Source organism: Telmatherina bonti, assembly GCF_933228915.1.
Source record: "Telmatherina bonti genome assembly, chromosome: 3".
NCBI classification, from domain to species: Eukaryota; Metazoa; Chordata; class Actinopteri; order Atheriniformes; family Telmatherinidae; genus Telmatherina; species Telmatherina bonti.
The window spans coordinates 25739952-25764340 of record NC_136621.1 but is presented as its reverse complement, the minus strand read 5'-3'; the positions used below and the strand labels follow the sequence as shown (position 1 = coordinate 25764340).

The window sequence follows — 24389 nt, the reverse complement described above, 5'->3', positions numbered from 1 at the left end:
AAACTTACTTTTTATTCTTCCCTATCGTTCAATGAAATTGCCTCATTTAAATAGTAATGACAAAAAAAGGAATCTGATTTACTTACACAAAAAAAAAATTACATTGTCACCACAGCAGAATTCCCCCCCACCACCAAAACACAACTTCATTCAAAAGCCTGCGCAGTGTCAGGCCACCTGGGGCATGTTGTCCAAATACAAGAAACTTGGGTTCACCCAAAACAAAAAATTATTCTTATCTAACAATAAGTTGATCGGGTGCATTTGGCAAGAAGCATCTGACTGCTATTAACATTCTGAATTTCAATAGGAAAGTAACACACCGCCTTTGCATTCTGGTTCAGTTTCATTCAAATGTACAATAATCTCATGCATTGTTGTTCATCTCAGGTTGTATTTACCTCATTTTAAGACTTGGTTTTATTTTATTTATTTTTTTTACAATGTCCACATATGTCAAATCTTCAACATGGAGGATGTATTTTACTTTTCATGTGGTACAGTGAACTCAAGGAGAAGAAGACTGATGAACGTGTTTCCCACCTGAAAATTAGGCGTGAACATGTAAGAAGTCAGTTTACTATGTCAGAGGAAGATTTTGAAGTTTATACCTTGAACAAAATCCTCAACACGTTAACTGGAAACTTGTTTTGATCAAGATACTGGTTGGCAGGAGCTTCAGAAATCCAGAGATGCAATCACAGGGATCATGGAGGTGGTGCTAAAGTGGGGCTCTGTGCAGACTTGCCCATGTTGCTGTTGTACAAACTTGATCCAAATTACTGTCACACCTTTCAGCTGCCAAAACAGAGGTGACTGCAGTCAGCAGTTCTGTAGTAAACTGGAAGATGAAAAAGGATGTACTTGGATCATTGCCATTATCCATGTTTGTGCATTAATAAAGGATGAAAAGGAGTATTATACATTTATTTTATTTTCTCATTCTATTATTGTGGGAAACACCCTCCAAGCTGCAATTTTGTAGTGTTTTTCAGATAAAGCTAAAAGAAAACATCTTGTCAATAACAATCTGAAAAAAAGTTACAATTTCAGTCACAAATATATCTTCTACTACTGCATCAGTATTTGATCACATTTTCTTCACTGACTTGGTTATTTGAGCAGATATTTTAAATCAAGTAATCTAAATCAAACATAAGGCACAGATTTATTCCATATTTTACAAACTGTCAGGCGTTATGCACAATAGAAACTCGGGACCGGAGGTGCAAATGCCTTAACCAGAACGGGAACTGTGGCCATACACAGAAAATAGGTCTAAACCAAATTAAAATACAATAGGCAAAAATTCAAGTAAATGAGAGAAAAAAAGTCAGTGACCATGAAAGCAAAAACAAGTAAAAAGCAAAAACAACATTTCATATGAAGAATATTCTCAAATGAAGAGGTTTGGATTCAAAGTCTGAATTTGCATTGATTATCTTTTTATGTATTTATGCTTTGATTATTGTAAAACAATTTTTGAAAACCTAAAACAATCCGAAGAACTTATGTAAAGTAACTTCTGGAGATGCATCTACTTTTCATCTGAATTCTTCACGTTTAAGTCTGGCTATGATCTGCACTGTAAAATCTAATTAGTTTGCTTTGGTAAAGTAAAATCTGTTTTAAAAAAAATCAAAAAGCAAACTTGTTACAACAAAAATAAACAAACCTAGGCTCTTTTTACACTCCATAGCTAAAAGGGCAAAACGGAAAAGTTTTGTTGCATTCTGGCAACAACAATGCAATGTATATTATATGTATAGTTACATGTATGTATATGTATAGTTACAGAGTTTTAGGTGGATACCACAAAGATATGACAATGGCATCCATCCATCCATCCATCCATCCATCCATTCCATCCATCCATTTTCTGCTTATTATCTGGGTTCGGGTCACGGCGGCAGCAGCCTAAGCAGATAATCCCTACACCGTGTCCTAGGTCTTCTCCAGGGTCTGCTCCCGCAGGGATATGCCCGGGAGGAGTCCAGGAGGCATTCTTACCAGATGTCCGAGCCACCTCAGCTGGCTGCTCTCAATGCGGAGGAGCAGCCCCTCTCGGACGACCAAGCTCCTCACCCTGTATGTAAGGGAGAGCCTGGTAAACGTGTATCATTTCTCATGTTTTTGATTGAACCAAGACCCAAATACCAACTCAGAAAGAACAGTTTGACAAAACTTGAACGAAGTTATTTTTTTTCTCATACACTCAGAGTAAAATGACAAAGCTCCTCAATTTTTTCTAAAACAGGCAGCAGTCCTGGGCAGTTAGGTATCCAAATCAACATGAAAGGTCAGCAACCACCTGGCACTAAATGCATGTGACAACAGTCCTTAAATACCGAAGGTGATAATGATGATAGAGTGCAGGAGTGTTGATGCACCCCAGGACTGCTGCTCTGCCTTGAGGTGTATGGCGCAGTAGAAGGCAATCGTCTTAATTTTGGCACTTCTACTGCGCCATATTGAGGGAGGAAGGGAGAGAAAAACCAAAGGCTGACACTTGCTGAAGAGGTCAAGAGGTGACTAAAAAATGTTTTCTCATCAAATTTAAGAATTGTTTTGTTTTTGTTTTGTTTTTTTATTTTATTCATCCTAAAATACTGAGTTGTATCCATTAAACATGACACATTTAAAATACTAAGATAAGTATGAAGCTGACAATTAACAAAACTGCAATATTTATATCTAATCGTTAAATACAAGTTGACAGAATTATGCACTAACCCCCTGACTACTTATGTGGGTTTTTTTTTTATTCACATTAAAGTTTACTGATAGATAAGGCTTAGAAATGTGAATTAGACATTTATGTAATGGTAAGTGCCAAGTGGCATGCCCATCTAAGTAAAAAAAAAAAAAAAAACAATCAATTTTATGATGTGACATATCTAACACATAGCTGGAAATATCCAAATATTCATTGAGAGCCAGGCTGTTCTGACAGATGCGGACTTAGTTAATAAACTGTTGGTGTGTTTTTATTTTTGAAAATTGTTGTATAGCTGCCTGACATTCCTGCAAATATTTATTTTATGCCACCATTGTAATATCACAAGTTAATTATTGTGTTATCTTGGTAAGTTCATTTTTCTCAAAATCTTAAAAAATAACTATATTTCAAAATAGCAAAATTTGTGTTCCCAAAAGCACAAGAGAATCATGCTCAGAAGTGAGGAGTAGTTTTATTTGGTAATTGGTCAGAATCTATAACAGTAAGTTAAGCAATGTACAGCATCAGTCCATAGTTTGGACATATAAACTTGTTCAAAATGAAGACACAGATGTTTAAAAGTTTCTTTTTCTAGTATAGATGTGTTATCCTGTCACTTTCTGGCATTGTTAGTGTTTCCTGAACACTAAGAAAGAAAGACATCTTTATTTTATCATAGCTTTCAAAATAATTAAACCTCTATGTTGAGATGGAAAGATAACTCATTATCTAAAGATTCTGGTGTCATATTAAACCTATGAAAAATGCAGTCACTTGATGGACTCCTGGATCATTTCATTTGGAAAATCTTAAACATAATGGATATTGTTGTACCAATACGAATCAAATCAAACAGAAGACACTATGGCAAAAGATCAATATGGACACAAACTTAAAAGAAGAATGCAGAAAAACTGAAAGTAAATAGAGGAAAGCAAATCGTCAAATTCACAATGAGCTGTACAAAATTTAGCTGTGGAAACAAATCCTGCAAAATTATGACAATGATCTGTGCAAGTCCAGATGGCTACATTTATCTGAAATGATTAACACAAATGTCAACAATTCTCAGACTGTCTGCTATCAGTGAAAACTTTCAAATCATCCTAAACAGTGCAGTCTAGCGCTGAGAAAATGAAAGAATTTGGCACCTTTTTTTCGTGAAAAAATTTAAATGGACACACTGTCATACAGAAAAATAGGTCAAAAACATAAAATAACTCTAAAGTTGCAGTTTAATTTTTTTTAATGAAAAATGATACAACAAACAATTTGGCATCTGAAATCAATAGTTAATAAGGTAAAAAACAGTTTTTACCTTAATAGAAAGTGACTTCATATTTATGATAGAAATTTTCCCCAAATCACAAAAGAGGCACTCCTAAAAAGCACTCAAAGTGCCTCTATAATCTACAACTATAGTATAAACCTGTCTCTAACCTCGATTTATATTCAAGATAATTCACAGCACCAAAACAGCTTTGGTGAAAGAATTAAATGGCCTACTGATTCTGATCAAATATGAGTCGTGGTTTAGGTAGATGCCGCTGATACTGTTGGATTAATAATGAGTTTGAACAAGCAGATGCCTTCAGTGCAGAAACACTGCTACGCGACACAATTTTACAAAAAAAAAAAACAGTGCTCCTCTGCCCTCTGGCGGCCACACTTGAAAACAGCAGCTACTGAAGGTACAGCTTGTGTAACCCGTAGACATCATAAGTAACCGTTGTCAACCAGGCCACAGCTGATTGGACAACCATTTCAATGGAAGCACATGATTGGTCAGAATGTTTGTTTCGGTCAGAGCCCGGAAGACAGTGTACACAGCCACATTGACTACATTGTGTAATCGACTCTGTTAACCTACAGCCTGCAGTAAGTATTTATATGATGTGAATGTTCATTTCAGGGGAGATTCAGACTGCTAAATGAATTTGTGAAGAAGAAAAATAAACTGTCACAAATGTCTTATTTTTATTGTTATTATTTTAACTGTCTAGCAATGCCGACGTCTCCTGTTAAAACGCGGATTCCTCTCACTAGTTTTGGTCATCTGGTTTCAGAGGTGAAGGTAGGACCGCAATGTGATTACAACTAATACACTCTTCTTAAATGAAAACATGTCTGATCTGGAGGATTAATTGATACATACACCAAAACTGGTCGCATTATCAGAATAATTAAAAGTGTTGTCTTAATTTTACACGACTTTATTATATATGGGTATGAACCATAGGTATGAACGTAAAATCCACAATTTAAAAATACCCCCTCAAGAAATTACCCTCCTTTACATATTATAGCCTACATCTTGTGTAATACAAATCATCAGTATTCCAGCTATATACATACAAATGTCCTGCTTGTACAGAAAAGGCTCAAACAAGATGCACAGAATGACTGGAAATTTGTAGCAACATGTTACAGAGTAAATTATATATATATATATATTAATGAATACCTCTGTAGCAACAAATTATAATGGAAGGATTACCCTTCAGCCAACAGTTACATTAAAATTTTAAGAAGCTGCAGATACAGTTTAAAAATTGTTAACAATTTTATTGTCATTGTGATGCAATTATATTATGTGATAACCTAAAAATATAAATAATGTCTGGTCTAAACAAGTTTAGATACAGAAATCTATCCATCCATCCATCCATCTCATTTATTTCAAGTTGTGAGAAATATGAGTTTATCCGTCTACTTCCTGCTGTGCATCTCTCTGCCAACTCCAGGCCACTAGTCGGCAGTAGTGCATTTCTGAGCTGGCTGCTAGCTGACAGGAAAACTGAAAACTAAAAAAGGAAAATAAAATAAGAACAAATACATAAACTGTCAGCAGACTGAGGATGAAACCTCTCAGAGGTTTAGAGAAATAGTTTAATCAAAGAGAACTGCAAAAGCTGCATAGTCATAAACGTAAAGTACCAAAAATGAAGCCTTTGTGCTCCTCTTCAACTGTAAAACTAAAGAAATTATCCTTTTATTCCAAATTTATCATCTTAATATAATTTGCACCTGCTTGTAGTTGAGATGATCTAACTGTTTTGCAATATGTACATACCCTGGTGATGCATAACACCTTGTTACCATACTGTATAGTTATTCCATCATGAATGTTATTTTGGAGACTAAAATGCCGTCTGGTCCTTGCATCCAAAAATAAAAAAATAAAAAAGACATCATCTCATTACTTGTGATTAGTAGACAATATAAAAAGTTTTCAAAACAAAGCAAAGTGATTAGAACAACAGTTTCCCATCTCATAGCAACAGCAACAAAAATGTCCATAGCTGTCATTATTGGTGTATTTTTTAATGATGCACATCCATCATTATAGATAAGCGCTTCACTTCATGGAATTAAGTGGATGTTTGAATAAATATGATTCACATAAAGATGATGTTTTACGTATGCTAACTGGTTCACACTTGATTGGATGTGAAACATGTTATGTTAAAATATCCATCCATCCATCCATCCATTTTCTTAACTGGTTCATCCAGCTGGAGCCTATCCCAGCAATCAGGATGAAAGGCAGGGTACACCCAGTCGCCAGTCCATCGCGGTGTGTTAAAATATGCAAATTAAATATCACTTTGGTAATAAATGATCATTTGCATGAAACCACTCCCCCTTCCGTCCCCAACTACCAAAGATTTGGCCAGTAAGTGTCCTTCTGATGTAATCTGTTATGAACAGGGCTGTGACAATATGCTCTTGTCCAAATTCGATTTGATCTTTTTTGGGTGCCGATTCGATTTAAATTGCGATTCTCATGATTCCTTGATATTGCTGTTTTTGTAGACTAAAAAACCCCAAAAAATGTATAAGAATTTTGTGGCTTTTCATTTTTCTTGATTTTAATTAGAAAAAAAACAACAACACAGTAGCCAGACCATCACTCTGCTGCTACAGTGCCCAAGAAGTTAAAAAAAAAAAAAAAACCAATAAAGACAATAAAAATTACATGGATTATTTTTATTTTTTTATTTGAAAAAATAAGATTTTTCTTAACAAAAAAAATTGATTATAAAATTGTAATGCAAAAAAATCCCAATATTCGATTTTTTTATTTGATTTTCTCACCCCTAGTTATGAACATACAAAAATGCAAAGTAACACTGTTTGAAAAGGAGGAAAGGATTAAAAAAGTTAAGTAGACTGGAAAACTAAAGTAACCAAATAGTTACAGGGAATGAAGAGTCTTTTTAAAACTCAGACGATGACCATCTTATTGGTGAAAATAACAATCCCATGCAAGAGTGACGATGTGGAGAAAAACTAGCAGCTGATTTATGGCCACACTGTCTCAGCAGAGTAAACTTTCCAGATATATTTAAAATAAACTGACTAAGAGTTATTTTTGTTTCGATATATTGATGCATTTCTTGAAAAAACAGAAGTTAAAGAGACCTACTTCTCCTTCTGAATCAAAAACCATTATTATACTTTCCTATTGCAAAATGAGAGCTCAAAATCATCAATGATTTCAGGGTAGGCTGCAGGGCTGATCTTTGGTAACAAATAGATGGTTTGAATGCTATGCCTAAACCTACAGTCAAACAGCAAAAGATAGACATAAACCACATCTCTGTTTTTGGGTCAGGATAGTCTTGCATACCTTTTGCTAGAGAGGATGCAAAAATAAAAAATACAGTCGCAGGAATTGAGATGACTCATTTCTACAGGCAAGACTAAATCACTGGTTTTCCAAGAAGTCACAATAGGAAATAAAGATCATTGTCAACTCTAGATGATGAACAATAATGAAAACAATTTTTTCAATGTAATTTCAGGGGTTGGCAGATAATTGTTAAAAGTATAAAGCCTACATTTATCCCCCAAAAACTGCAAACTTTAACCAGGGCTGTCAAAATGTTACCATTTATACAGAGATAGTTTTGTCAAAGTATCACCCTAATCTTTTAACACATTAATGCAACAGCAAAGTTAGTTCAGTTGCCACATCAAAAAGGTTTCCAGTTATGCCAATAAAGGTTCGATGTAATGTATTTCTTTAAAGCAAAGAAAACTGACAGGGTTTTTTTTTTCTTTTTCTCTTTGCTTGTTTGCACAAATACCTTTTTATGAGTGAATTTTACATTTGAGTTTTCTACTAAATCTGATGCCATTTTCACACAAATCTCATTCTAACACCACTAAGAAGATCTCTTTCTTTCTTTATACTGGCAAGGAAGTGGTAGTGTACTTTTGTGTTAGTGTGTGCTATCAAATATCACACAACTGCGATATTGAGCAACACGTCTCAGATATAAAGAAAAAAAAAATCATGTTTTTGGTCTTTTTCTCAAACTGAATAGATGTTTTCGTAATTTAGAGCGTTCCTTTCACATTCATTTTGCTGATTAGGAGTGGTTTACCTAATGCAGGCTGTGGGCAGGATGTGTTTGTGACATTATTTGCTTTGTATCTTTGTGTAGTTTGCCTTTTATTTCTTATTTTTGATGTTGCACAACTCGCGCAGAATATGGTTTGACTTTTGTGAAGATATTTTAGTTATTATGTGTCATAACAATATGTGTAAAAACATTAATTATTTTTGACTCCAGCCCTTCCTTTTGCTGTCGCTGTATGTGCTTGTGTGATAATATTTTCTGTGTTTCAGAAACAACTATTTGGCATTGAGGCCCCATCGTCTGTGGAACTGACTGGTTGGAGGAAATACTTTAATAGCTACTCACTGCAGGGTCGCCGAAATGTACGCACACAGCATGTACATGTAACAAGTTTTGGCTTTTTTTTTCTTTGCATATCAAAGCAAGGTATTTAAAGAGCTATCCCTCTCTTTGCAGTGTGTGTTGGCTACTTATGGGATCTTGCTGGTTGCAGCAGCGGCTTACATGATGCACAAGCAAAACAAAGAAGAAAAACAGACATCCACTTCAGTGGCCTGAAAGACACAGTAACAATTACATTCACTGATTATTATTTATGGAGTGAAGGAACTTACGTGGCACCTCTAACTCTGGAAAGGTTATGGACTGCAAACTGTATGTTGTTATTAAATATGTTCAACCATGTGTCTTTCATTATTTTATGATACTGAGGAATGTGAGTTTGGCTACAATGCCTGTAAGGCGTGTTTGCTTTGCAACACAATCCACATGTCCTGCTGAATCCAGAATCAGGTTCATTTGTTTGTACCTGTGGTTAGATGTGTATTGCAGTCAGTGATCTATAACATTTTAGCTTAACACATGACATGACAGAAGTAACACACAAAACACAGTGACGCAACGAGGAAACAGATGTTTGTTTCAAGTGATCAAAGTTCCAACAGAAAAGCAGTAGAGATATAAAACACGTGAGGTACCATCCTTTAAAATCAACACTAACTACTAGACCGTCATTGAGCCATGGTAAAAACAAAAAAAAAAGTTTAAAAGTTAAGGTAATAAGAGGCACATAAGTACGCAAATAATTAGATGCATGTTTCCAAAATGTTAGGTTATTTTATTTAACAATGGAACCAGAGCTGTTTTTATACTGCTTTGTTCTGCCACCAGCTCAAACATAACCTCTGTCCAGAGGGGAGAAGCTGAAATTCACTGTGCAGAGGGGGAGAATCATAACTTCCTCTACAAATGCTTGGCATGCTGAATAAAACCAAGGCTCGCCAATCAGTCAACTTAACTGTGATATAATTAAATTTTATCTATCAGAGAAGTGTCACTAAACTAAGACACCAACGAATAAGACAAGATATAAGATGATAAAAGCATGAGGAGATGTGGCCTAATGACTAAGTTTGGCAGTTAAAATCCTGTTGGCGAGACACTTTGATTACCTCTGAGGTTGGTATCACTGGTGTATGAATGTTTTGCTGGTTTGAGAAGCCGTTGGCACGCATTGACAGCTGTGTTTCTGTCAGCTGTAGCCTATCACCTCGTTTGAATGAATATTGGATTTGATATTTGGGTACCTTGAAAAGTGCTGCCTACATCTAATCCTTTGCATTGTTTATTTTCTCAAATGATACAAAATCTGCGATGGACTGGCGAGCTGTCCAGGGTGTACCCTGCCTGTCGCCCAAAGCCAGCTAGGATAGGCTCCAGCTTCCCCGCGACCCTGAATTGGATTAAGCGGTTCAGAAAATGAATGAATGAACGATAGTCTTTTTACAGTTCGCCTCAAAGTAAAGTTTTGAATCAGGATGTTAGACTCCTCACAACAACAAAATCATCAACAAGTGTACCGACTGGTCTCATTCTCATTAAGCAAATTAACAGTACCTAAAACATCAGCATATTTTAGGATAGTTCTGTTGTCATATTTGCTCTGATGTGTATTTGTATACAAAGTCGTGTAAGCTTTTTGCTCTAAGATTGTCAGTCTGAATGCTGAGGGAAATTGGCTCAAGAATGTTGACCATAAGAGTTGAATTGGGAGCAAAGCACACATAAGTCAGCTATAAATATTTGCAAGTAATCTCTTGAATGTTTACATGCAAAATACATGCAGCAAAGATTATGGTATTTATGTTATTTCGTGTTTTGTGCAATATGCTTAACCTGTTGCCCAGTACTGCAGAAACACTGGCCTAACAGCAAAATCTCTCCACGAACACAACTGGTACTCTTAAATGTGAACTTCTCAGTTATTGTAAGAGGAAACAAAGACCAAAATACAGCAGAACTCAAAAGAGAAAGTAAAACGCTTTACTTGGAACATTGTGGTCCACAGTCATCTATGTACGGTATATGTACAAGACATTTTTTTTTTTTTAAAAACTGCAGAAAAGAGTGACCTGGAATTCTCTATTCGACAGCATTAAACACATAAACTAAATAAATTCTGTAGTACAAAAGAATACTACCGAAGGTAATGCAGAAGTTTTGTGCAAAAATATTATTCAATGCTGCAGACCAGTTTACAAAATAGTGTAAGTATTTTACTTATTACCTGTCCAATCTAAATGTGGTCTGACAGTATGAGGTATTACTATATCAATTCAAATTTTATAAAACTGATTTCATATCTTATGTGTTGTTAGAATTCAGATGCCAAAAGTAAGAAAAGTGTCTTTTTGCAGACACTGTGGAGAAAAAAAAAATTTAAAAAATCCTGTGGGATCAAAAATAAATTAAATAGATAATAATAATATCAATAATAAAAATAATAATAATAATAATCATAATGTTAAAAAGACATTCTAAATTCATGACATTAACTTATCAACAGAAATTGTATGTAAAAGTGTTATTACTTATGAATTTTAACCACAATAGCTCAAAACCATTGAGGAAAAAAGAAAAGGAGCTGCTGGAAATCACGTGATTTCTGTGAAGCTGAGGTTAAACATAAAGAAAGTGAAAGTGTCTCTGGCCGAACAGCTCGTGTTCGTGTGCGTGCGCATGCGCATGAGTGACAGCTCGTTAACGATTGGTGAATACAGCGGATGGTAAAGTCAACCTTGTGGATTAAACCGTCTCTTGACTAACTCCAGTCGCACTGGCGGTTCAGCTTGGGTTGTCTCAACTCAAAACTGAAAGCAATGTAATGCTGCAGATGAAAACGCTGCGATCTTCTGCAGGGAACAACCAAACTGCAGCTGCTGTCAGCACGCCACAGCCAGGCTCCGCTGCAAGTAAGTACCCTACAATTTGGATTTTCAATTTCATAGAAAGGCTTTTTTCTTTTTCTATTTTTTTATTTTATTTTATTTTTTTTTACATACACCTGGACAATTACAATAACGTCACGTCACTTCTGAGAATAAATCTTACCATGTCTTGTGTTATGTGTCATTTTCTAAGACCAGACGTTTCCTGACAGAAAAATGCATCAGGGAGGGAAATGACTTTGATCTCCCTTTTTTCTCTAATTTTTGTCTGTTTTGTGTTTGCCAAAAACTTTAGACATCCATTTGTAGTTATTTCTACATGTTCTTCATGTTGCTTTTAAGGTCATTGTTATTGTCTGAAATCATACAGTGCTGAATGTTACTGACTTTCAGCTGCACCTCTGGCGCAAACTCTTTATAAGCACTTAGTTTTAGGCTACTCCCAAAACAAAACAAACAAAACTTCATGAAAACACAACTTCTAACTGAAAGTTAAACTTCAGGATCAGTGTTGCAAGATTGTGAAGTATAACACAGAGCCATAACAAAAGAAACTTGCATCTTATTACTACAGTCCGCTGTGATGGACGTTAGCGTGACGTAATTTTAAAAACAACAACAAAAACAACAAAAAGTTAGTAATTTAATCATTTGACAAGTGGATGTGATTTTGTTAATGTTAAAGGAGCAGTTTTTGTGTATTAAATTATTTTATGTTATTATGTTTTTCATATGTCTGGAATATTGACATAAAACCTAAAAATAACATTTTTAATTTTAATAATAAAATACTATATTATGATTTGTTTACCACCTCATTATACTCACATTATTCTTAAACTTTGCAAACATAATTGTCCCATAGTTATTTAATTCAAACTGTATCTTGTAATTTTATGTTTTGCAAGTAGAATAAGATTGAATAAAATTAAGAAAGCCTACATACAACTTGAAATATAAAAATACTCCTGACAATAGAGGAAAAAAACATCATCTTTCTCTTTCTTTTTTCATACTTGTGCTGCTTTTCTGACAAGAAAGTGAACGTCAAACACGACCTTCACAGTGACTGATGATACACAAACACTGTTCCACTGGTACTCACCTGACACTGGTTTGGTGGACCCAGAGGGAGACTGAGGCATCTGTGTTCATAGTTAACATTTTAATGGATGTCAGCTGAATATTTTTATTTTAAATGTTTTCATTACTTTTTGTAAATATGCTGTAAAACTCTAAAAAGCCAACAGACACAGTCAGCTGGCAATGTCAAGTTACTTGAGACTTGCTGGATGGATATGGTCGAGGGGATTCCTTTCAGGTCATTATTCAGTGAAATAAAAAAAAGTGTAGGAACTGCATACTGTTGCCAAACTGCTCACTTTCATATTTGCTGAATTATTGTTAGTTGTTCACTGCTGAAATGTTATCATAAATCATAGATAGCCCAAATGGAATTTCACTGATAAAAAAAAAGGCTTCATATGTTGACAGCTGAGAACAACACTTAAAGAGATATCCATCAGTTGACATTTACATAAGCAAGCATTTGTGATTAAATGTTATAGAACAGTTTTGTGCTGATGGAAGAAACTCATAAAGTGGAATAAAGGATTTTAACCATGACTGTTTGGATTTGCTTCTCTCTTTCAGCTCATTGGTGTTTCAGTGACAGCTGACAAAATACACCCAGCCTCCCCTTCCTTCCCTCACTTCACTGCTTTCTGATCCTTATAGTAAGTCTCAGTTAAAATCTGAGCACCATGGAGTCTCAAAGAGACTGAGCGGCCAATGACTGCGCAGAAAAGAGTCAATGATGGAGGATCTGCCTGTGAGAGAAGGAACTGGTGCCGCAGGCGATCAAGAAGAAGATTTTCCATTCTAGGATGGTCAGAGACAGTCATAACGGAGCATCTTTACAAACCAGTCAACTCCCTCAAGACAGTGAGACCCCTGAACAATCACAAAGCTCAGAGGCAGTTCAACCAGAGAGCGCAGATTCCTCAGACAGGCTAAATTCACTACTGAAGAACTTCAGAGGCGACGAAGATCCCAATTCCTGGAACCTGGTTAGTACTCACAGGGGCCTACTCATCATTAATCACTTCTGGATTTTGTTGTGCTTACATATTTATTTCTAAGCAGAGACTTACTTTTTTGATGTGAAACAACAGTTTATCTATATGAGTTTGGCTCAAATTACTGTTGAGTGCATGATCATTTTACTTTAGTTAAAGTCAATATAAGAAAAATCCCAAAGCAGTTTATATTATTATGCCAAATGGATGTGTAGATATCTACATCATACTTAATATTGAAAGTATTGTCTCTAATGTTAGTATAAAAGATTTACTTTCACTTCTGCAAAGACAAAACATGCGTATTTGGATTGAGTTTAATCTCTGATATTGATCTAATTGAACAGAGCATTTTGAGAGTTATAAAATATCTTTCAAAATTAACTGACCAGAAGGAAATGAATAAATCCTAAGGTTATACTTGAGTAATGGAAAACTGGAAGTGCAAATAAACCCTATAGAGCCCGACGTGACATGTGATGCATACAATTTCCATGATGATAAGCACCACTTTATGGTAAATCCTTTGCTCGAAATCCTGTTAACAGCATTGTTGTTTTAATATATGTAAAGCACATTGTGCTGTTTCGTGAAAGGTACTATGCAAATAAATTTGATTTGATAACCCCCGCAACAACAACAACAACAACAAAAAAAAAAAAAAACAGTTAACTTTTTTGTGATATTGAAGGGTCAAATAGACCTCTTAGCATTGTGGGGTCTTAAAGAGTTAATGTTTGTTTTCTTTTTAATCAGTTTTTGATTATATAAGTGGTTTAAATCTATCTACTTTTCTGCATTTCTGACTGCTGGTCATCTATTCATAATAAATTAAGCAAAACACTATAAATTCTGAGATTAGATAATAAAGTTGAAAGAATAAGGAAAAGAAAGAGAATAAAATGATTTTAAGCAATAGATAAAGGGAGCACAAAATTACCTTTTTTCTCCCCAGGAAATTATCAAAAACTATAAATCTGTGTTTTATGATGCAGCATTTTGCATCAGTTTATGGGATATTCTGTATGACCATAGAAAAAGTTGGTAATTCTCTTACCTCTGTCTGAACTGATATGTGATGATAGCATGTTATTGGGATAAAATACAATACTCTTGAATAAAATACTACTCTTGAACAGATTTGGCTTGTAAGGTTGCGTTTATCCAGTTTTAAGACGTTTTGAGAGAACTATTCTTTAACCTTCAATGACACCTAAATCTTTCAAATTTTCATTGGTTGTACTGTTTTTTTCCTCCACATGAGACATCTGCTGACAGTTACACAGTGTAACTTCTTGTGTCTCGGAGTGTTGCAACAATGTAAAACAACACAACTGTAAAATTGAAATAATGATTTAGTAAAAGCTGCTAATTCAGTTATGTGTTGTCCTAGTGTTCATGCAGTGTTCTACTTGTGGACATGGATCTAGAATCTAGATATTTCTACAACTCAAACACAGTGAAACAGCACAAAAACCCGTTCATTTAGTGAGCGAATTAGGAAAGGGATTCGTTGAAATGTCTTGAAATAATTGTGTGTGATTACAAAAACATTACCTTAAAAACAGTTTAATTACGTGATGTTAGTCAATGGCATTGTTTTTGCATATCTACCACAATGGAATGGAATGTTTATTATTGTATAAACTATTAAATTATTTTTTTTCTCAAACTGCAAACAACCAAACAGTATTGACGCAAATGTAACCCCGGTAGTAACTTCAAGGGAGTTAAAGGAAAAAAAGTTATTTTTTTTTACATTTTATTTGTAGCCCTTTTTATTCAAAATGTTTAAAGCAGCTTTACTGAACTTTTGCACATTTGAGAGCGTTGCCCTCCTAAATGGCGACAAATTCGCCATCCATCTTTCATCTTACCTGAACTCAGATCCCTCCCTGGCCACTAAAAGTCAGTCCCATGTTTGCTCTTTTTTTTTTATAAATATCTGTCTCTCTCTCGCTTGTTCATTTCCCTCTTACACCAATAATGTTCTCAAGCATTTGTTTGATAAGTTAGCCACAGTGTGCAGTCAAAGCAACCAGTCTGCTGATATCCAATTTATGGCCGATGACGCAATGCTGTAAAGTGAAACTCAGCTGTAATGTGATGCTCCAGGATGAAATAAAATGTTGTGAAATGCAGTTTTGTCTGTCTTGGGATGCTGCAGGACAACAGTGCCTGGAATCTAAGTGCCACCAAAATTAGTCAGAAATACATATTTTTTAGGTGGTCTTTGCATTCCTGTGTGCAGTTATGTCAGCTGCGTTGTGTTTGTTTTCAGAAAGTCTGCAGAAAACTATTTAATTTAAAGACATTTCAGATTACTTCATGTGAATATGTTGACTGATTATTTCTGACTTTTGAAGGCAGTGACTGAAGCGGATTCTGAAAGATTGCCCACACACCTCCATCTATTCAGCAGCCAAGCTGAGTATAATCTTGTGAAACGCACATACCAGCAGCTGCTGCACAGCAGTTACTACTGGGGATCAATGACCATGGAGGAAGCGCATGGAATACTCAAAGACTTACCCCAGGGAACCTTCCTCATCAGGTAGACTCATACTTTCTGTTGAAAACTTTAGTTTTTTACTGTTGTCATGTTGTTTTGATTGAAACTTTTTATGCACTTTTTTAAAAAAAATCTTGGATCCCTTCATTCAAATGATCCAAAATAAATGATATTTAGTTGCATAAATTGATTGCATGCTGCATTGTTGTTGCAGGGACAGTGTCCAGCCAGATGTTTTCTTCACTCTGAGTTATCAAAATGTGGATGGCCCTACTAATGTCCGTGTCCAGTTGAACAACCTTGTCTTCAATTTGTATGGCAGCAAGAAGACCTTTCCCTCACTCTTCGCTCTGCTTGCTTATTACACCAGTTCGCCATGTAAGTTAACAGAGCCTTATCGCAAACAGCGTCCAGAGGGCCTTAAGCAGATGTGCAGAAGAGCGCTAATATGCACATATGGAGCAGAACGTATAAGCACTTTACCTGGACTCACCTCTGAAGTTAAAACCTATGTTCTTGCTTACCCCTACTGTATATAGACAAACCTGTGGACAGAGTGTTTTTTGCTGAATCGAGATATCATCTGTGTTAATCAAAAATAATTTTTTGCTTAGGTTATTTATTTTTCTTTTATAAAATGGACACACTTTTAAATCATATGTGAAATATACATACTCTGATTATTTCATTAAAACATTCATGTTTTTGTATACAACAAAACTAAGTTATTATCATTGCTTTTTAATACTGTATTATCTGTGTTTGGTTACAGACTTCTCAGTTTATAGTTTTATAACTAAGATGTAGAAGTTGAATAAAATGTATGTTACTTGGCAATATTGTGTAATATTGTTCCTGCTTTCATATGGTTTTGCATGAAAGTCAGTTACGGTCATGGATGAAATGACATTTTCTGTCCAGTAAGTTAATTATCTCACTATCTCTAGACAAAGGGGTTCGTATTCTGGTAGTAATTGGCTACTTTATTAGCTCTTTATTTGGGAAAAACAGTCTGTGACTATCTGAATCATACAGACAACAACACATTTTTCTGAGGAAGCAATGGGTTCTTGACATCAGATGAATCACAATGAGAGCTTGCAGTCTTGCCCAAGGCCAGATTATCCAATGGGCATTTTGGGCACAGGCCCAAGGGCCCACATAGGGCCCGCGTAGGGCATATACCAGCAGTTTGGACATGAAACAAAATGTACATAAAAGCCAGATAGTTACACCACAGTGTCTAGTGTATTGCTATTGGTACCACTGGCTGAGAGATGTTAGAAATGTTGTTTAACAGTGTTGCGCTGGGGAAAGGGGCCCCTGGAGCACTCTGGGCCCAGGGGCCTTTACACTTTTAATCCGGCCCTGGTCCTGCCAGTTTGCATGCCTTGTATTCATTTAATGCTAACTGGAGAATAACTATAAAATACGATAGACTGCTCATCACAAGTTTGACATTTTGTCAGATTAGATCAGCAACAAATGGGTCCGATTAAAAACACCCAGAGATGAGAAAATTAGCAAGACTTTTAAGTTCACAAATATATTGAGAAGCGGTCACTTTCTCAAACAATTGCACACAGCCTGACTTGTTTAGCTCTTAGCCTGACATGGGTGTTGCTCCATGCTGAAAGTTTCATATAGATTAACTGGCTTCAATTTGAGCTGACTGTACATCTAAATTTAATCTTTACTCCACAATGATATCAGAGAGACCATACCATTCAAGGATAGTGGCCATGACTGCATATAAAATATAATTTTATAGCTTGAGTTTGAATGCAGGCCATTAGTCATTAGATCTCAATCAGCCTGTTAAGTGATCTGTGTTAAACTGTCTCTCAACTGAAACATTTCTATACATTAAAAAGCCTTGGCATGCTGTTGCACACAATAGGTTGAGCATTATTTTAAATAAAGACTTTTATCACTTGTTCAGACTTGTTCTACTTCTTGTTCTAAATCTGAATGAAAGTGGCCCCTTTCTAAATTAGCCCTGCACCACAGAGACGTATATACACAAACCTTCTTTTCCTCAATTTCTCTCTCTCTCTCATTAACCTTAAACATGTTAGCGTGAAATGATCCCTCCCGTGACACACTTTGAGGCAAAAGCAAACTAGTTATAAAACTCCATTTAATGATCATAAAAGATGAAGTAATTCTCAGTGGGAGGTTATGGAGGATGCCCGAGTCATGACAGAACCTTGATGAGTGTTTCACAGAACAATCATCTGATTAAAATAAACTGAGCTGCAGGAGCTGAAGATGTGAATAAAATAAGCCATGTTTGTGGACACTGTTAGATCTGTTTAAGGAGTGAGTGTACCATAGGTTCACGCGACCCAAGACTGCCTGTTACTCTCGCACTCTAGCACGCGGCTGACTAAGCAGGTTATGTTATAATATAAAGGAACTATCTACCTGCGCGCTCCTGTGCACGCGTATAGACTGAAGCCACAACAACTGGAGTTAAACGCGCACAACTGGCCTCCCTGCTTATGTAATGCCATATATAACTGAGGCTGTTTGTGTGTGTTGGTGAGTGTGCGCTGGCGCATTGGGTCCAGCGCGAACTGGTCCAGCAGCTCTCCGCGGTCACACGTCAAACATCAGCGACCGGCGCGTGCTATTTTACGGATTAAAGGGCTCCTGAGATTTTTTTTTTTTTTTTTTTTTTAGCGGTGCGGGGTCTGACCCATCATACAGGAGGGCGCTCGAGCTCCATCGTGTACATGCACATAACGCGCACGCACATAAACCCGGTGAAATCGTCACGCGTATAGAATCTGTGGAATCTGTCGCGACTGTTCCTGCGTGGCCGGAGAGCATCACCGGCAGAGCGCGCGGTCCGGGCGGTCGCTCAGTCTGCGCGAGTGGGTGGTACCTTGTGGAGGGGGAGGGAAATCGTATAGGTAGGGATTTACCACTGGACTCCTGGCCGAATCGGAGCATCCCAGACTCGGGCAGCAGCCATCCCTCCGCGCCCCAGCTCCAGCGGGAGGCCGGGAGCGACGGCAGGATGTAGCAGAGGATTAACGGAGGAGAGAGGGGCGCTCAGTGGAAGAGAGCTGGACCGAGCAGACAGGGGTGGGACGGAGGGGACATGGGGAAGGACCAGGAGCTGCTCCAGGCCGTGAAGACCGAAGACTTGCTGACAGCTCAGCGGCTTCTACAGAGACCACGGCCAGGAAAAGCCAGTTAGTATCCATCCATTCCTCCTGTCACTGACAAACACACACACACACACACACACACCACCCGTCGTTACCAGGTCAGGACAGTGCAAGCTAAATCTGATGTGCCATTTAACCTAAATGGTTCACTGTGTCTAAGTGCGTGATTGTGTGTGTGTGATGGTGTGTGTGTGTGTGTGTGTGTGATGGTGTGTGCGCGCGCGCGCGCACGTTGTCCTACAGGCATGTTTGCGTGTGTTTGGGCTTTGACGTTGAGTGTGCGATAGTGATGACGTTGCACATGTGTGAGAGCCGTCATCAGGATGTAATTAGAAATTAGGGATGCTTGTCACCCCATCCTCCGCAATGAACGCAGTTGTATTTGCGACTGCGTGAATGCACAACATTTGCGTGTGTTTGTTTGTACACAACAGAGACGATATGCGCGCATTTAAGAGAGGTAGAAGTACACAAAAGGTCCTACACTGCTCTCGGGACAGTGCGGATCATTGGTGTGTGAACACGCCAGATGTTAGTGGTAATAATGTGATGATAGTACACGTGCAGACATTTCCGTGCGCGCACATATGTGACGCTGGAACATGCGTGTGCGCGACCGCCTATGGATTCAGCTGGGACTTGAGGTGATAATTAGATTTCAATTACAGCCTTGAAACTGCTCTCCTCCTCTCACATCTCACCACACAGCCTCTCTCGGTTCCTCTCCTATCTGCCACCTACTTTTCCTGCTCTCCTTCCCTTTTCTCTCTCCTTCACTCCTCTCCTCTCCTCTCTGGTCCTCCTCCTCTTATATGTGCATGTTTGGCTCTGGACATTCCAACAGTGCCGTGGAAAAGAAAAATGCTTTTCCTCAAATGCCAGAACGGATCAGCTCTGAGTGCTCAGGCTGCTGCACACTGACAAAGAGAAAGGGGGAGGAGGACTGAGGGTGAGGAGAGTGGACTGTGAGGGTGCAGGACAGAAGGAGTGAAACAGTGAGATGTGGATTCAGGGAGCTGAGGAGACCATGTGTGTTGGAGGATGGTATGTGTGTGGAAGAAGTGTGTGAATCCAGGTTTATGTTTGAATTATTAAACAGTAAGCCAGGATTCCCTGCTGGAGGATTGCTGCCTTACACAAACACACACTGAAACACTGCTTGCACACACAATTGCATGCAAGCATGAACAGAAACACTCTTGACACATGGGGTGTTATTCATGTGCCTGCCTGTGTTTGTATTATTAATAGAATGCTAATGAAGTTCAGAGAAGCAGTGTGGCAGGTTGAGGGGGTGGTTTTCTATGGTTGGTTATATTTTGTTGTCAAAATGGCACAAATTGATTGTTGGGAGTTAAAGTCTTTGAGGTTGGCACAAGAGCGTACGGCCACCTATACACATCTTGATCCCTGGCACCTTTTATGATTTGGGAAATGAAGGGACATATTCCATATTTTGGGAACCAGCTGAACTGCTTTCTTCTAAAGTTTTGATATTTGCATGGTAGATTTTTAGCTGGAGGAAGCAGCCATTTGGCTTAGTTTAGTATAAAGACTAAAAAGAGGGTGAAACAGCTCACTCTGCTTTGTCCAGCAGTTGCATAATCAGGCTTCAAACTGGGGATGTCCTGATTTGGGATGTCACGTTAGCAGAAATTTATCAGTCTGTACTGATACTATGGGATTTCCACAATTCTACATAGCAGACTTCATACTAAATAAATCATAGATTAGAGTTTAGATATGCAGAAAGAAGTGCAGATGTAGAAGCTAAACTATGTCTAACTATGCATTTAGAGCATTTGAATGGCTTCATTTTGCACTGATGCACAGAAAAACCATCTTAGTGCCTCAGTCATTTGATTCTGTTACCATAGCAATTATTCTTTAAAATACAACGGAAGCAGTAGACTTGCAAAAATCAGTGTAAGTTTCCTGTTAAACAGTGCTTTCTGATAGTAAATACTGTCACAAAAGAGCAGTGGGCCATTTTGTCTCACCTAAAGGAAGCAGTTTTGGGGATAGGGGCCCTGCGTGAGGGCCTATAGTGGGTCACCTGAGTTAGGGTTAGGGTTGGCTCAACTCTGCCACTTATTGCTTTTTTAATTTCAAGTGCTTAATGTGATACTAACTTTTTTTTTGCTCCAGATCCACATTGGCAAGACAAAAACAGCAGGACAGACATTTTAACTACAACACAAAGTCCGCTGAGAGATTAAGTGTATCATTTGTCTGCCAGTGAAATTTTCTGAGTTCATCTTGAATAGCATGTACCTCGATTGTTTTATTTCCCTAAAACACTTGCTGAGTACTTGCTAAGCCACGTTGTTTCCGAACACAGCAACAATGCACCTATGCATTGTTGCAAGTTGGTGACAGTTTGCATCATTTAGCAATAAAATATATTCCATGTATAAGACCTGATGCTATAACTGCAGTGTGTTATTTTATATGTCTCAAGTTCATATATTTGATCTGATCACCTCCTTATTTTACCCACAACAGTTTACTATTTATTAAATGCCAAAAAGCAAAATTGACATGGTGTTCCTAAAATCTGACAACTTTTAGCAGATGAGAACAGTTTTGTAGCATGATATGTTGCTGGCATTTCCTTAGAGTGTGATCTGCCATGTGAGACACACTTAAGTTTTGGCAAACGACATTAGAGTCACTTACATAACCTTTTCAACAAGATTTATGTTCTCGTGGCTTCTGTCCTTTTTTGTGTTGTTTGTTTTTTCTTTGGCCCACATTTAAACTGAACTAAATATTGATCAAGAATTTTTTGGACTCACTGGAGTAATAAGTGGCCTTTCAGCATGTATTTACTTAAACTGTTTTTAGAAAAGCCATCCATTTGTCAGTAAAGATCCACCCATTCTTCTAAGCTGATCCAACCTGGTGCCAGCTTGTGCAAGTCGCAGTTGTCAGCTAATAACAAGGCAGACACAAAGACAGATGTTCATTCACAGCAAGAAAACACATGAAGGCATTTCAGACTGCAGATGACTGAGCACCCTGACGAAATTTACCAAAAGATGTTATAATTAAATTACTGATATGACTTTAGGGGAAGTTTGGGTGGAGAGTGTGACTCCTAAAAATGATGTGATACAAAGTGCTAGAAGATGTATTCCTTTTCTGGACTTGTGGAAATGATAGAACCACAGAGTGAGGTTCATTTCATAAACCAGCTTTGGCACAGGACACAAAACCTCAGTGTAATTTTATTTACCCATCATTAAGCACCGAGACACAGTTATTTGCTTCTTTAAAGTGCTCTGAGTTAATTTTGAGTTGATAATTGGTACTTTCTAAACAAATATGAGCTTAATTAAGTTTCGTGACTGCAAGAATTAAATTTAATTAGCAAAAGCTAATAAACCTTTTGTGATTTAAACCAGTTTGACTAAAACACCTTGATCATTGATAATGATACATTAACATAAACTACTCTAATTTTTGTTCTCCTGCAGAGTGAAATATTTATAAAGCCAGCCATGCTAAACGGGGATCAATGTTTGCTCTCTGGCACGCAGAGTTAGACAAAGATTGATTTGATTTGATTTCCAGTTATTAATCCTTTAAAGTACATCTAGATCAACCACAATATAGATACTTGAGATGTACTCAAGATATACTTAAATCTTAAATCTGCAGTTGGCAAACATACTTTTAAGAGTCTCTGCTTGTATCTAAATGTTTTAGTGAGGTATCCATACCAGAAAGAGCAGGTGCTATCCAGTAACACAAGTAAACCACAGGAAAATAAACAGCTCACATGCACATACAGCAATGGTCCAGTTTAGTTGTGCATATGGGACCACCATGGCTTGTTTGATGTCTTATATAGTTTACCTTTATATTAATGTTTCCCACCCACCATAAAACAGGAACTCATCAGTTTTCAACTTTATACTGACATCTGAAAAGCAGCTTTGCCTTGCAGAACATGGTCTTATCCTTAGAAAGCAGAATCTTCTCTCAACCCACTTTCATGCTAAGTTGAACATGAAATACCTAAAACATGTCGTGGAATAAACATTGAACTATTTATTTGAAGATGATGGTGTTTCTTGTCGGACAATTCCACATTAAAAACAATAGTATCACTTTGAATGGCTTCTTGTACTTTGTGAGCCTGTTGGTGGATCTCAGCTCGAGGCCTTTTGTTCCATACATGTATCTTAAAAAACAGGACGCAGATGCTTTCTTTCATTCATCGAAAAGCATTGGTAATTTAAAACAGCACAGCAGTGTAGCTTTCACCAAACATTACTCAAACAAAAGAGAATGAAGCATCAATCATCCTTACCAGACAATTACTGCTGTGGTTAGAAATTGCAGGGACTATAGATGTGCGGATGCTTTATTGTCTCAAAATAAATAACTTCACAAAAACCTTTTACATTGTAATGAGTTTACATGCAGTGCAGCATTGTGCAGCAGTAATGCATTTTCAATCACTGTTGGATAAAAATGGGGCTCTGTGGCACAGAGGAATACGCTACAGCTTTAAAGTCACAAACAGTCATAGGTCATACATACATCAAATAATTACTTAACACAATAACTTTAGCTTAAACAACAGCGCAATAGTAATGTTAAATTTAGGAGTTTCTCATACTGCATAGGTGTTTTTAGTCATACTGTATGTAGGGTGCTGTTAGCTCCAAGTTTTGCTGCATTTACGTATTTATTCGGACACATTCTCTTATTATCTTCAACCATCACAATACTCATTCCATGTTGTCTATTGCATCTACCATTAGGGCTTACATGCAGGACGTATCCCAAATCTGTTTGATTCACCATTAATGCACACTAAGCATGAATCCACTGCAGCTTCTGGAATGTTAGATATGCAAATATATCCATTCATTCATTCTTTTACTCAACATCATTGCTGTGTAAAGGATATTACAACATGGGGTCAGGAACCCTTCAGAAAACCATTGTCACTTAACACAGTTTGCAGTTCGTCTTCAAGTGAAACTGAAAACGCTACCTTGCAAAGGATATCTCAAGAACACTCAAAAATGCTGCTTGCTTCTCTGGGCCCAAGCTCTTCTAAGATCGGCTGACGCAGAGTGTGTGCTGTGATCTGACGAGTCCAATTTTGAAATTATTATTTGTGAATCATGGACATCATGAGGATGTCCCAAGAGGAAAAGGACTATCTGGGTTTTAGTTAGCTCAAAATTCAAAAGCCAGCATCTGTGATGGTATACAGGTGTGTAGTGCCCATGGCACAGGTGACTTGCACATGTTTGAAGGCACCATTAATGCTGACAACTACATA

General features: G+C 37.2%; 2 protein-coding genes across 2 annotated transcripts in view; both read left to right on the top strand.

Moving 5' to 3' along the window:
* Positions 1–13201: 13201 nt before the first annotated feature.
* On the top strand, positions 13202–16444 carry LOC306773609 (suppressor of cytokine signaling 1-like; the record flags this gene model as incomplete). Its single annotated transcript, XM_079263474.1, has 3 exons — positions 13202–13384; positions 15760–15947; positions 16120–16444. 3 exons carry the CDS (start codon positions 13202–13204, stop codon positions 16442–16444), a joined length of 696 nt encoding a protein of 231 aa, XP_079119600.1.
* Positions 16445–19014: 2570 nt separating this feature from the next.
* The window catches only part of LOC306754264 (uncharacterized protein), a gene marked incomplete at its 5' end in the record, with an annotated part of 41638 nt that continues 36263 nt past the window's right edge, over positions 19015–24389 (top strand). The window contains one exon of the mRNA XM_079238207.1: positions 19015–19108. Coding sequence (XP_079094333.1) covers positions 19015–19108 — 94 coding nt within the window. The remainder of the gene's footprint in view (positions 19109–24389) is intronic.